Source organism: Nannobrachium achirus, assembly GCF_963921795.1.
Source record: "Nannobrachium achirus genome assembly, chromosome: 6".
Lineage (NCBI taxonomy): Eukaryota > Metazoa > Chordata > Actinopteri > Myctophiformes > Myctophidae > Nannobrachium > Nannobrachium achirus.
Window position 1 is genome coordinate 42896999 of NC_137815.1, and position 16024 is coordinate 42913022.

The 16024-nt window shown below is 40.2% G+C and overlaps 1 protein-coding gene across 1 annotated transcript in view; it reads left to right on the forward strand.

Annotated features, from left to right (window-relative positions):
* Positions 1-16024, forward strand: part of syn2b (synapsin IIb) — a gene marked incomplete at both ends in the record, with an annotated part of 110248 nt that overhangs the window by 55184 nt on the left and 39040 nt on the right. The window contains 3 exons of the mRNA XM_080727529.1: positions 8123-8180; positions 9338-9429; positions 15317-15473. Coding sequence (XP_080583655.1) covers positions 8123-8180; positions 9338-9429; positions 15317-15473 — 307 coding nt within the window. The remainder of the gene's footprint in view (positions 1-8122; positions 8181-9337; positions 9430-15316; positions 15474-16024) is intronic.

The following is a 16024-nucleotide window of genomic DNA, read 5'->3' on the forward strand; positions in this document are numbered from 1 at the left end:
CTTCCCGTACGTGTTCCATGAACATCATTGCTGAATTAATGGCCTTTGTTTTTTGATATTGTGATTAGTGTAATTGATCATGTTCATGAAAATGTGAAAGTGTGTCTCTTACCAGGTGATTAAATCAGTCAGATAACCATGGCATTGATCCGACCAGTCCTATAAGGACAACAATTAATCCCGATGCTATTGCAGATAGTTTTTTGTCCAGGCATTTGCAGTAAGGAATCAATGTAATTAAGTGGTTTATAATCAGACTCAGATTATCCCCCGTGCATGTGTCAGAGTTGCACAATATAAGCACCCGTGGTCCCCCTCTTCCCTCTATGCTACAAAACCTGTTTACATTATGTCTTTAATCACCTGGTAGAGACACAATTACAATATATGATCAATTAAACTTACTCTAATATCAAAAAACAACAGTCGTTAAGTCGTCAATGTTGTTTATAGAACACATCGTAGTGAGTTCAAGTAGGATAGAGACCTGATCTTTGAATATATGGCAGGATCGACGCCAGTTTAAAAGTATTTTCTGCAGGTTTGAAACTATTTAGGATAGGATTGTGTTGTGTTGCGTTGTGTCAGTGTGTAAATCCTTGCATGATAACAAGCTGTTAATGGCTGTAGACAACTGGAATTCATTTAATGTGCTCTATAACCATCATTGATTAATTAATGCTTTTCGTTTTTTGATACGATAAGTTTAATTTATCATAAAAAAAAAATGTAACAGTGTCTAATACCAGACGGATAGTCTAGATAACCCATGGTCTTTGATGATGCGACCTGTCCTTAATAATATCAGACAATATTTAATCCCAAAGCTGTTTAATTTTAAATGCATCATTTTTTGTCCATTGGCAACCAAGGAATCAATGTAAGACATTGCAATTAATTAAAACATCGCTATACTATTAAAAAATCGGATTTGAAAACACGGAAAACCCCATTCTACTAATGGGGGTTGTTAAATATTTCCCCCACGCTTGACTCCGCCCCCAGCTATGACGCGCTGATGACAAAGCTCCGTGTTGGTGTATAGCGCGCAATGAGGGCCTCTCCAACTCTTTTTCCCGGGCTGAATCAAGGGCCCAGCACGTCCCTGCATGTGCCTATATTACATGTTCCTATATGGCCTGTGGTCACGCATATCATTTGGATACTGACCATGGCCAGACACACAGACAGCCCTTAATCAAAGCTCTGTTTCATCTAATCTGCTCTGGGGGGGATGAGTTAGCAAGATACAGAGGTGAAAGAAGGTTTCTCTCTGTTAAGTCATCTCATTCTTCTTCAGAATACAAATGCATCTCTCCGGTGGGATTTCTCTGTCTTCCTTTCAAAATGCCCATGAATAAGAGCTTGCTCTTTGATGTTTTGTGGTGGAAGGCAAGGCTGTTATGTAGGACAAATAACCCAGGGAAATCAATTATGCTTCTTGTTCTTTGAATATTACATTTTCAACATTTTAAAAACATACTCTCTGGGATCTTTCTTATCTGGCAATAGAAGGTGAAAATGCTCTTCGCTTCCCATACATGATTGAAGATAAATTGATGTCTTTGCACTGGAGCACTTTAGGAGAGCAGAGAGAGCGAAAGTGAGACACAGACACAAAGAGAGACAGAGTGTGTGAGAGGGAGAGAGAGCGACACACACACACGCACGCACTCACGCACGCACGCACGCACGCACGCACGCACGCACGCACGCACGCACGCACGCACGCACGCACGCACGCACACACACACACACACACACACACACACACACACACACACACACACACACACACACACACACAGAGAGAGAGAGATACTATGACCTGAACAGTGTGACATCCTTTGTGGATGACAGAGAGGTGCATGATTGCTCCATCACAGATAATGACCATTCGGCATTACCCTTCTAAAACATCTTCAGCGGGACATGTCACAGTGACTCCTGCTGTTTAATCGTCCTTGGCATTTCGTCTTCACCTTTTGGTGACAGTGTTTTAATTAAATGAGGCAGGGTATATTTATTTATTTTGGACAGACAATCATTTATAGGCATCTATTTGAATACATCCTTGATAAGACAGATTAAAACAGAGGGAGCATTTACTAGAAGCTGAGTCAATGTGCTGTGCAGAACATGCATTTGTGGTGTTGGGCTTTGTAAGTGTAATTAGTAATTACACCCCAGGATAGTAAAGGTTTAGTGTAAACCATTGCAGGTGTTATCCATGACTAGATCAAGCTAGTCATGGATCAAAGCTACAGTACTTTCTGCCACATTATTGATGAATATGACGCCTGAGGGTTGTTACCCAGAAGATAATACAGCAGAAATAATTTAACATCAATAATATATGGATTTATTTCTTTTTTCTCTCATAAATGAACCTGATCTTGATTTATTGGATAAATGTTTTCCATCTCCATTGTATCTCTCTTTGCCTATTACTCTCTGTCTGTCTGTCTGTCTGTCTGTCTGTCTGTCTGTCTGTCTGTCTGTCTGTCTGTCTGTCTGTCTGTCTGTCTGTCTGTCTGTTTCTCTCTCTCTCTCTCTCTCTCGTCCCCCCGCATTGATGGAACAAGCTTAATCGGTACAGGATTTGGTTGGTGTCTGAGTGTCCATTGATCAATAATGCAGTGGGATTGGATCAAATGACCCAGGGATAATGGAGTCACCAGAACCCTGGCTCAGATAGCCTACAGTAAATAGTTTGGCCAGAGCTATTTTCACTGGCGGCCATGTTAGCTCCGCAAACCTCACACACATCTGTTGCTAAGTAACTGTTGAATAAACATCAGCTGACCCTTAGCATTCTGGGCATATCACCAAAGCAATAGAAACTATAGGCTACATGTAAAAAGTACTCACATTTCTTAAGTAAAAGTATCAATGCTGCAATGTAGAAGTAAAAGTCTGCAATTCAAAATGTATTTGAGTAAAAGTACAAAAGTATTGGCATAAAAATGTACTTAAAGTACCAAAAGTAGAAAGTACTCATTTTGCAGAAGGTCCCATACATTTTCACAAGTTGCATGTGATGCGTCGCATGACATTGTGAGCTTGTAAATCGTCTATTTTCAAATGGCCGAAATGTATTTTGGGCTGAAGTGGTATGTTTTGTATAATAATCAAAATCTACAAGGTAAATTAGTACAAAGTAAAGTTTTCAAATAAATGTAGTGGAGTAATTTTTGTATTTATTTATTTTTCATCTGAGATGTTGTGGAGTAGAAGTAAAAGTTCTGAAAATTGGAAATACTCCACTAAAGTAGAACTACCTAAAAATGTTACTTAAGTACAGTACTTAAGTAAATGTTCTTAATTACTTTACACACTGGCTATTTCCAGAAGAACTTGTCAACTTGCCACCTACTGACATTAGGCTACAGTGCAATCTCATATCAATCCATGGCTCTATTCCATATAGTCTAAATAAAATAGCATTCTGATTTAGATCCAATTTATAAAGATTTACTTTATTATCTAAAGTAACTAATGCACTCATTATCCCCTTTCACTCTATTTTTTGTAACATCTTGAGGGAAATGACCTCACACATTCATTTTAATGACATTTAATTCAGTTTAACTTAATCTAATTTCTGCTCTATATTTTTTTTATTGTTTGTTTCCTGGTCACGATTAAGGATGCATCATTTTCCCCGAGCACCCTCCGTTGTCTGCAGTTAATTTCACATGCATCTGCTCCAGCTACTGAAGTCATGGATCAGAGAGAAGGCATCCTTTCAGTTCACCTTTATCTTAGTCTCACAGGCCAGCCTGACTCATACCGGTATATATATAAACGCTGAGCTATTCTCAATGGCCGAGGGGATGATCGTTAAGCCTAATTTATGCCCCATTTTGTGACAAATAGGCGATCTACTAGCTCACAACACATCGCATCCAGGATGCGTTGTGAGCTTGTAGACCTGCAATTTTCAGTACTGTATATAAATCAGGCATTAGAGAGAAAGAGAAGGGGTAAAATCCCAGTATCACCCACACTTTGCCTTGGGAAATAAACAAAGCCATTTACAGCTGCTGTGGTCCCACTAGCAACTTGAATGGTTTCTACCATGACACACTGGCTGGCAATTTGGGATTTGTTATCAAATCACACACACCCACCCTCTGTCCCTTGTCAGGAGGCTGTTTAAGAAGGTGTAAACTGAGCATATGTTGAGTATGAATATAACAATGACAACATTTAGCAGACGATACTATCATTATATGTTGGACAATAAATGCATAGCTGTACAGTATGTAGAGTAGGCTACCTCATCCTGAGGCCCGAAAGGTTAATACTGTATGTCCCCAGGCCAAGGCTTAAGGTTTTGTGTATGGGTGACCCGGGTTCAAATCTCGGGTGCATGTGACCCTGATTGGGTGTCCAGAAAGATGTGGGGGAGGTCAAAGGCGGGTGAATATAGCGTAGCCATGAAACGTCATATCTCCCCTGACCGAGGGGGAGATATGAGTGATTCTCAAGCTAGGGTCCAGGGACTCTCAGGGTTCATTCATTGAGGGATCCAAATAAAGGGATAGTTCACCCCCAAATAACTTTTTTCTATCGATAACTCACCACATGGAGACCTGAATTCCTAAGCCAATAATTTGATGACCACCAGTGGTTCCCTATGGAGACACAAAGACCCTGCTTTGTTCCCTATGGAGAGTCTCCTCAAATTATTGGCTTAGGAATGCAACAAAAACATCCATGAATTCAAGTCTCTATATGGGGTGAGTAATCAATGTTATTTTTTGGGTGAACTATTCCTTTAAGAGTCTGTAACTCTGAGAGTGTACAAATGCAACCAAATGGACCCTTATAGTTCCACGTGTACACTCTCAGAGTTATAGGGGTCTTTGAAATTCAGAAATTTCAAAAACCACTGCATGGTCTACATCAGGGGTCTTCAACAGTCGAAAATAGCCGATCTACAAGCTCACAATGCCTCACCCTGCGAGGCGTTGTGAGCTTGTAGAACGGCTATTTTTGGCAAAGAGGTTTGGTATAGAGGGAAAAAAGAGCAGACTAATTAAAGAGTGAAAGGTCAAGTTTACTAATTATAGACGGTTTAAGGGGCTAAATATCTGAAAATACACATTAACATGAATACAAAATGATAGTGCTGTCAAACAAGTCAATGAAATCTATGTAAAAGTTGAATCAGCAAAACAATTTTATACCTTATACAGTGGGGGTCCCTGCTTCATCTCTCTGTCAGCTGGCTGAAAAACGTTGAAGATCCCTGGTCTACATATCTGATAGTAACTGTAGATGTAATTAAACATGATGGCTATCTCAGCATCTTCCCTGTATAAGTGGATTGGTATTCTGGGTGTAACTGACCCCCTGTGCACTGCAGCACTGTGCAAGTGTGCCACGCCTGGTTTGTCCGTTGTGGCATCCTACCCTCACAGATGTTCTGGTGCTAATGAATCACATCTAATAAGCCATATGCTTTTCTGCTGTGCTGTGAGGTTACGCATGATGAGTTGGATACAACTTTAATGGATAACATAGAGCTAAAGATCCTTGCAGTATACATCATCACGTTACAGTAAATGTGGAGCAAATTATGGCTGGGATGGAAAGAAATGAAGGTTTGATTACATCCATTAAAGTTCAGAATTTCTGTTCCCACCTTGGGATTCTGGTGTTACTGGCTGTGGTGAAGATGGAGAGATTTTCTTTGATCAATTTTAGTGGTTCTCAGAATGTTTAATGTCAATGACTCCAAATGTGTTTGGCCGCGGCCCCCCACCTGAAAGGATTTTGTGCCTGGGACCTCCATAAGACATTCATCAAGAAAAAATAACGGATCTTAAACATGATGTTAGCCTAAAATATTAATAGGGCTTCAATGTTTAACAGTTCCTCATTTTGCTGGGCAACCCTGCCGGTCCCCAGGCCCCACTTGGAGAACCAGAGATTTAAAGTGTTCATTTGTAAAAATGGATTGTGCAAGGGCAATTAGACTGCAGGCTGTTTTCCTTCCATCTGGCTGTCTGTTTAACTCAGGGAGACATACTCATCACTCGGGTTAGTTGTCACGGTGCTTATATTTTCCAAACCAGGTGGCACTGTTGGGTCCAATTTGTCAGGTACTGATATTCACAAAGACTGCAACAGGAAATAAACTTAGAAGTTCGAACCATTTAGAATGTTTATCTTGTCAAGTGTGAAAAGGTCCAGCCTTGAGGAGAGATGGGATCAATCTGTCAGGGAAAGTTTTTGCGTATAGGGAACTTTTTTCATGACTCAAAATGAAAATTTAGTTTTGAATTTGGGCAAGGTGAACAACAGTGAGCTAAACATGCTTTTGCTTCTTGTCTTGAGCAGACTCATTGAGGAGAGTTGTCATACTATATATAGTATAGGCTAAGGTTAATTTAAAAGGGTATTTAGGTGAAGTAAAACAAATATACTTCTTCCACCACTTAGTTCAAGGTCAAAGTTAAGAATGTATGGGTGGTTTCATGAAATGTATTATATCCCAGCCCCACCTTCAGGTGTAAACTGCATCTTGTATGTATGCCTCCCCCAACCAATTTACCGTTTACCTATGTCCGCACGACCGCACTCACATATTGAATGAAGAAATGTGATTTGTTGACCTTTTCCTTTGACCACCTGTCTAATCAGTCATATGAGTTCAAGTGGATTTTTATCTCAAATGTCATGACATTCCCTCCTCTGTCTGTACCTTCATGCCTCATCTAGTAGACAATCTATTTTTGTCTTGCTTTGTGTCTTCTGCCTGACTTTGTATGTGTCTTTACTCTCTAGATACTACACAACAAACTTTAGATGGTACGTAATACTGCTATTATGTTCTTTCATCATTCATACTACAAGGGTACATAATAATGTCACTAATGGAGATTTTAACAGCATTACTGTCCATTATAGGCCTATACCCAGCCTGCATGGGTGTTCAAGTATTGCCACATTGATATAGGCCTACTGTACGCATGCCAAAAATAGACAATCTACAACCTCAACAGCATTATGGTATTGTAAGATAGAACAATTAATTAAATGAATCAAGCATTAGGCCTAAGAGTTCTCAGAGGCTGTGCATCCATTTTCTTTTCTATCTTCCATGGCAAACTAATGTCCAGTAGAGGGCAGCACATACCAGGAACAGCTGAGGGTAACTCAATTCTTTATTGTGTTTGTAGCCTATAGCACTTCCAAGTTCCAGCTGCTAGCCTACAGCAAGTTTAGATATAACTACTGTGGCACAGCTGTGGAGATGATGTTTAAACATGATGGGATGAAATGAAACTTAAGTGTTTCACTTTCCCCCAAAAAGAGAGGCTTGTATGTGACTTAACAGTGGATAGATGGTTGGATAAATATAGACGGTTGGATGGATGGCTGGCTGGCTGGCTGGCTGGAAGGAAGGAAGGATGGATGGATGGAAGGTTGGATGGATGGATGGATGGATGGAAGGTTGGATGGATGGATGGATGGATGGGAAAAGTTTGACATAACAGATAAAAGGATTTACTATAATGTGATTGCTCTGAATGAAACAATGAATGAAGGAAGCCTAGACTATAGAAAACCGTGAGGAGAAATAACTTTCTCTTTGATTACTGACTGGGTCTACTGTATGTATTTCTGTTAGTCCCAGCTGGTCTCATGCTGTAGAAAGGAGCATCAGAAAACCTGTGCGCAGCACGACAGGCGGCAGCCTGCTGTGTACCAAACTCCTGCCAAACAGCCAGGGAGCATGCTGGGACATTCTACTAGAGCCTGGGGAAAGAGGGCAACAGACTGAGTGATATAGAATGAGAAACAATGTGGGATTCAAACAGGCTTTTGTTTTGAGCCGTGTGTGTGTGTGTGTGTGTGTGTGTGTGTGTGTGTGTGTGTGTGTGTGTGTGTGTGTGTGTGTGTGTGTGTGTGTGTGTGTGTGTGTGTGTGTGTGTGTGTGTGTGTGTGTGTGTGTGTGTGTGTGTGTGTGTGTGTGTGTGTGTGCGTGCGCGTGTGTGTGTGCGCGTGTCTGTATGTCAGAGTTTATAAATTATATTTTTCTTAACATTACTTTCTCTTCTCTTCTCTTCTCCTCTCTTCTCTTCTCTTCTCTTCTCTTCTCTTCCAGGGCCAAAGTATTCCGGGGTAAAAAGGTCCTTGGGGACTATGACATCAGAGTGGAACAGGTATAACACTTGTATTATTATATTTATTGATAAATCTGTGACAGAAGCCCTGAAGGTTGAACGAGGCCTGAAGTTAATATAGCACTAATAGTTGAGCAGATTACAGTAATAACCCTTACAGTACAGGTGCTCTCAGTTCCCCAATTTAAAAAAGCGAATGTAACTTTTATTTAATTGAGGACACACCTCTTTTTCATTGGTGCCGAGATTACAAATACAAAATCAAAGCAAAAGACTAAAATAAATAAGACGTAACAAACAAATGCAATGAAAAGTTAAAATATCACATGACCTCAGTTGAAACACTTTTCCTAGTTACAGTATAATTATCCTTAATATAACCACAGACATCACTTTATGCAACTTAGCCTGGCAGAGAAAGCAGCTTACAAAAAGCACCTAAGACAGCACAAAGGATAAAACAGTACAAAAACCACATAAAAAAATCTTTAAGCTGTCCCGGGTGAGTCCAGTCTGAGTGCCAGCTGAAGTTTATTCCATGTCTGAGGGGCACTGGATTTAAAAGAAGTTCTAAGTCATGAGCTAGCGGAAGGAACTGCTGGAGCACAACCTATTCCTGTGAGAGCGTGTTGAGTTCCTAGTTAGGAGTGAAGGATGATAAGATGGTAAAATGCCTAGAGGGCTTTATACATTATAAATCAAAATGCCCAGAAGGGCTTTATAAATAAACAAGTTCCAATGCTGGTCCTTCCTTACAGAAAGAGAGTGCAAACAAATAGTTTGTAAAAGATGCCCAGATATTTATCACAGGCTATAGATCAGGGTGCAAAATGATAGACAGAATTCAAGCAAATGTGATTCAGTGAGTGATATTGGATAACAAGAATTATTCCTATACAAAATGTATCTGACTGAAATTACCTACATGGACCTTAAATGCGAGGTTATTTTTCTTGTCCACCCTGTCAACCAATAGGGTTTTAAGTGGCTAAAGATATGCAGAAATGTTGATTCAGATGTACAATTCTATCTGAAATAGAATTATGAAACCAGCCAATAGCCGACATGAGCAGGTTTTAGAATAATAGAGAATAATGGTAGCAGAACTACCAAGCTGAATGCCTGTATACATTATAACCACTTGTACTGGGAATAAGCTGAAACATTCACAACAACTACCTGCTCTGTGTCTCCAGGCTGACTTCTCAGAGATCAATCTGGTCTCTCACTCCACTGGGACCTGCAATGTGGACATGCAGGTCATCAGGAACGGGACCAAAGTGGTCAGGTCAGTAAGGACGAACACACACACACACACACACACACACACACACACACACACACACACACACACACACACACACACACACACACACACACACACACACACACACACACACACACACACACACATGAATGAACAATATGTGTGTGTTCACAAGAACATGCATACAGTACACACACGAATGACACACCCAATGACGCAAATGCACCGCAAACCTCAGCACCCCCACAAACCGATGTCCTGGATGACTGTTCTGGCAGTGATTACGCAAGACAGTAAAAGCCACTGTTCACCAACTAACAAAACCAACAGGAAATGAACAGGGCACCCACCGTCTGATCAGCGCCATCCCTGCCCTGTAATTAGGCTTTATGAAGGTCTTGCATACAACACAATGTCATGCACACATGTCATGTTGATGCTACAGCCTGAGATAGTGGACAGTCTAACTGTCTAAAAACATATCAAAACCGATATTTAGAACCAATAATCAATTTAGGACCCATAACCGAATAATCGAGAAGCAATATATTTTAAGATATTTTGATTCTCTTTTAGCCTAATATCGACAAAACAACACGAAAAATATGAGTCTAATAGCCTAATACATTTTTGAGCGGTGGTTACACCGTCTCCTATACGTGGCCGTGTGTGTATGCGTGCGTGTGTGTGTGTGCGTGTGTGTCTGTATGTAGCCTGAAGTACCTTTTTTGACCACACATGTTAAGGGAGGGGCGCTGTTGTTCAGGCCAGGCCAGACACACACACACACACACACACACACACACACACACACACACACACACACACACACACACACACAGGCACCCCCCCCCCCCACGACCACCGCTCAGTTCACACAGGTGTGATTTTTCATAATCGATCTGATTAACCCCTGTAAGGCAAGCCCTGTATTACACTTTGTTGCACAATCGGGTGTGTAAAACAGAGAAAGCTTGGTGTAAAATTGCTAAAAAATCCTGTAGATCTACTATTTTCACTTTTTTGTGAACGTTCATTAATCGAGTAATCGAGGTGAAACTTCTAATCGTGATATTGATTATATCGCCCAGCCCTATATAACACACTTTGTCTTTGATTCATTTGTGGTTTATTCTGTTTATTTCATAGTAATGACGTGCTATTACAGTAGCTTTAAGAGAGCTGAAGGTTTTAGTGCAGTGCAGATTCAGTTGATGTTCAAGACAAGGTCAGAGCAACATGTTTTTTTTACCTCAGTATATTTTTGAGTTTAAGAACTAGTTTTTGATTACTTCTAGGGAACACATTTTGTTATGTTCTTTTTACATCGGAGTCCTGTGAAGTTTTTCTGCTCCAGGGAATACACACAAGTAAAGTAAAGGTGTCGCTGTCACAATAATAATAACAAGAACAGTGAGCATTCCAACCCATTCTTTTAATTGGACACCAAAATACTAAAACTTTGTTGGACAGCTGTTAGCTTGTAACCTACAATATGTCCAGTAGATATTATGATGGGAGAAATAAGACATGGTCTACTATGGTGTGGCTTGCATGGCTGTGATGTGAGTGCTATGACCCCAGTATTATGATGTCAGTCATCTGTGAATATCTCCATATGTGGACAAATTTTCAGCTTAATCAGACTTCCACTGACCAGTATGAAATTAAAGTTTAAAACAAATCGCACCCATGTGCGAAGTGAGTGGTACAAAGATGACACACGTGCATATCTCCTTGTATGGGCCATTCTGTCCGTGACGTCAGTTACTTTATGTGTATGAGCTCCTTACATGGAAACATACATTCTGTACTAATACAGACAGATTGAAATGTAGGAGCGGTTTGCACCGCTCAAAAAGCACAATATTTTGGACAGACAGACAGATTCACACACTGAGAGACACTCTTCCAGATGATTGGGCCCCTACGGTGCCACAATGTAAAAAGTACATAAATAAAACTCCTGCATCATGATGGCCTTTGGAGATCACACACAGGGGCCATTCATATCCTGCCCCTCTGCCACAATGAGTTTTAGATCAAAGCGCAGAGTAAAATGTGTGTACCAGATGCAGTGGATTTCAGAAAACATGTCCTCATTTTAACTTTTGAGTTGTCTTTGCTGGTTGACAAGCTGTTCACTGTGGAAAAAACGCTAATGAGAGAATATAATTGGTTTGGATTATAGTAGAACCTCAAATGTAATCCCTCCTCTCTGAGGCTAGGCGTCCAGTACACTAATCATTTCAAGTTTGAGTTTCAAATACTGTATGATTAAAGCACACGCTGTTGAATGCAGTCAGCGTGGGACTGTCTGTAATGATGTTTATTAACTGTTGCTAAAGATGTTAATGAGAGGACCTTTACAGTTTACACACACTGTAATACTAATTAGAGTTTTGCTAGAGTTTCTTGACAAGATATGCATGCATGAATAGTTCCACATATGAATCGTTGTGCCCCCCTATATCCTTCTCTCTCAGTTCCACAGAGTCTAATTAGTATTCTGATTGCACACAGAGTTGGTCGTAGTCAAACTGTGCCAGAGTTTACTTTCTCTCTCACTATCTCCCTCACTCACGCTCCCTTTCTCCTTTTCCTTGCGTTTGCTCATTCTCTCTCTCTCTCTCTCTCTCTCTCTCTCTCTCTCTCTCTCTTTCTCTCCCCATCTCAGTCTTTTCTCTCTCCATCTATTTTCCCTCTCAGCGATGTCTATTCCTGTCTCTCACTCTCTCATCTCTCTTTTCTCACCCTGCATTCTCTCTCTCTCTCTGCCCTCCCTCACATTCCCACTTGCTCATGCACACATACGCCGAGACAAAAGGAACACCAACAGGCGTCATGCTCTATCTCCATCTGTCTCTCACTGAAAGAACCCAGCACTGATTTGAAGAAGCCACTGTGATGACTACCCAAACACATTGTCCCCTGTTTAAGGGCTATTACTGTAACCAGTGCTACTACCTTAATGTTTATTAGGCTTGATACCAACAAAAATCACCTCACAGGCTTTATGCCCTGAGAGAAAACCTATACAGTATAATGATACCTTCTTGATGAAACTGTCAAAACAGCAGGAGATGAAGTAATGAAAGGAAAAGCATGAACAGCCTTCTCTGTTAGAGCCTCCCACTACTGGAACAGTCTGTCAACTGAATTAAGAGAGACTACCAATTACGTCATTTTCTAATTTTAACTCAGTCAAACCAAACTTACTGCTACACAATGTCATTGTTTTTACATACTGTATACTGAAGCTATGTTTTTCTTTGTGTACTTGTTGTATTGTTGTGTTGTGTTGTATTGTATTGTATTGTATTGATAATTCTAGGCTAATAATTTTAACAACCTGCCCAGGGACTGCAGATGAGAATTTGCTCATTAGCTAACTCTGGCACATTTGCATTGATGTGGAAACTGTCGATTGATGTGCATTGCATGTCCCTGGTAAATAATCAGTTATGCTTCTATAAAATGTAGAGCAAAATGGCTTAGATGACCATATCATATGAAGAGCTCATTATTTGCTTTGTGGGTTTTGACTCACCTGCATACAGTACAAATATCTTTAATTCCCCCAAAATTGTATTATGAAATCAATATTGATGAAAAATCCCCTTCCTTTCGGTGAAGCATTCCTTAACAGCGAATACTTCAGGGACATCTGTCCGTTGTAACAGGAGAGAATTGACTGACTATTGACTGCTATAATGTAATTTGTGTGACCACAGTTGACATTTATTCCAATACAAGTTTAAGAACCCATGTAGCCACCTTGACTTATATTTACCCCTTCTGGTGACTCAGGGAGATAAAAGAAAATGATATACTATACACTTGTGGTGGAAATGTGGGTTTAACCTATCCCATAACCTTGGGTCATCTCCTCACTTGATCCATCGCAGAAACACATGCAGATCTCTCAGACAATAACGTTAACAGTGAAGCCTTGTTGCTATCCAATTTATCTGAGCTCCGCCCAGGCATTGACCTTTCTGCAAGTCACTTTGAATAGACTGAGGCTGCATTTAGCAAAAATCTGATTTCAACTCATTGTGGCGGAGAGATGTTTGCAGCTGTCTAAACAAATAGAATATCTCATAAAACCTGGAGATGTGAAATGTAATATCCCGTTTGGACACAATCTGGACAGATGACATATATTGTACAAATCCTTTGAAACTTTGATTTTGTTTTTCTAAATCAGTGCAAATGCAATCAATAGCAGCTCCTTGACCACTCATTCAACCAGAGCACAGAGACTGTCCTTAGCGTCCTAGTCAAGGTAGTAAATGATCTAGTGCATACAGATGCCAAAAAGCTGTCTGTCCCTGTTCTCTTCATAATGTCCTTCTGGACGAACTTGAGAACTGTGCAGACCCTATTTGACCGGTTGAGATTTCTTTGAGGTGATTATTCCTCAGGCACACATATCCCTTGGTTGCCTGTTGGTTTTAGAATGCATTTTATGAGCTCTCTGTTGCTTTTTATATCGCTAAATGGTAATGCACCTGCCTATTGCCTAAACATATCTGAAATGCTTTGTACTGTAGCAGATCCCTTTGCTTAGATCATCTTACACTGTTCCCAGGGCTAGAACAAAACTAGGCATGTAGATGCAGCTTTGCACAGCCTATAATGACCCTAGACTGTGGAACAGCCGTCAGAGGATCTAAGCCTTAGATCCTCTGGCAGGCTGTTCCAAAAAGAAAAAGACCAAACTCTTAGATTCTAAGGGTTTCTACTTTGTAAAATGTATCTTAAAACACACCTTTTTTGGCGTTGCTTTTATTTTATTTGTTTAATGTATTTTTTTGTTGTTGTTAGTTTGTGAAACGGCACATGCTGACTCCGTCTGTCTGGACGTGCATACCTTTTTACAGTCTATGGGTTTGCCGCTCTGACATCACGCTTTGACATCACTGTGTGATGTCATGGGAACCACTCTAACATAATCCCTTTTATGCCAATATATGGAGATCCCTGATGTCATCAATATTAAGCCCATATCCAACAGTACTTCATATGGGAATGCCCAGACAAGGATCTCCATGTATGGGCATAAAAGAGATTGTATGTATGATGTCAGATGTGATAGACATCATAGGATTTTCGCATAACGAATAACTGAGTAAGCATGTTTGGGGTCTCACAGGATATCTCCATATACAGTACATGGATCTCCATATATGGGTTCCAGGGTCTCCATATATGGGTAACCGGTCCGATATACCTGTACATCACTGGCCAGACGGCCAAGACATGGCGCGACCTCACCCTTTAGGGCGAGATTGCTTGTCGCCTTGAGGCGTCTTAACAAATTCTTGTTTATGCAGGCTTCCACATTTGCAGCTCAAGAAGATATTAAAAGATAAGCAATAGGGAATGTAAAGCCTATGATGTAAAATCAGTATCTTGTAATAAAATAAAGTGCAATCAGTACTGTATAGTGTAAAATCAGTAATATGTTACATAAAACGATATTAAAAGTGCGTCAGTAAAATGCAAATCAGTTAAGCTCTGGCAGCAGACTTGGTTTTGTTCTAAGGTTTGGTTCAGCAGCCTTATAGTTGCTACATAAAAATTCTGCCATGCCAGTATCATGGTTCATGATACTCTGGTATCTGACTTACCCCCCTTCCCCAAAAGGATCGCAATGGAAACAAGCCCATGGGCTTTCTTGTGTTTTTTTTTTAATCTTTTTGAATTTATTTTCAATAAACTAGAAAGTATAGTAGTCGTAGAAGTACCAGTAGTAGTAGTAGTAGGCCTAGTAGTAGTTTGTTTCTATCCTCTTACTTATTTTTTTCCCTGAAGTGCATTCAGTTCTTGCTGTATGAAATGTCCTATAAATAAAGTTTGATTTGTTTTGTTTTTAATTATCTCCGCTCTCCTTGCCTTGCAGGTCATTCAGGCCTGACTTTGTCCTGGTGCGCCAGCATGCCTTCAGCATGGCCCAGAACGAGGACTTTAAGAACATGATCATCGGACTGCAGTACGCTGGTGTCCCCTCAGTCAACTCACTGGAGTCTATCTACAACCTCAGTGACAAGCCGTGGGCTGTAAGTGGTTAAAGATCTTAAAGCTGATCTTAAGCAGACCTCCAGAGTGTGGTATCCAGTCTGCTATGCATTGCAGAGACCAGTGGTGTAAAGTAACTAAGCACATTTATTCAAGTACTGTACTTAATTTTGATGTACCTTTATCTTCTGCATAATGAGTACTTTCTGCTTTTGGTATTTTACTGTAAGTACATTTTGATACCAATACTTGATATTTGTACTTTTGCTCAAGTACATATTGAATTCCAGAATTTAACTTAGTTGTAACAGATTATTTCTACATTGCAGCATTGATACTTTTACTTAAGTAAAAGATTTAGTACTTTTTCTACCAATGGCAGAGACACAGGGAAGCCAGCACAATACTTACTGTAAGCCCTATTTTAGACTATTTGTGTCCCATGGAAGTAGCCAATCAACAGGTACCACAACACATTTCACCATGATGTGATTTGAGCTTGCCTAGTTGTTAAGCATTTACTTTTTACAAATCAAATCTTACATTTCTATTCTCCCTGTGACCCCTCTCTTGATCAAAGATAAGTTGACAA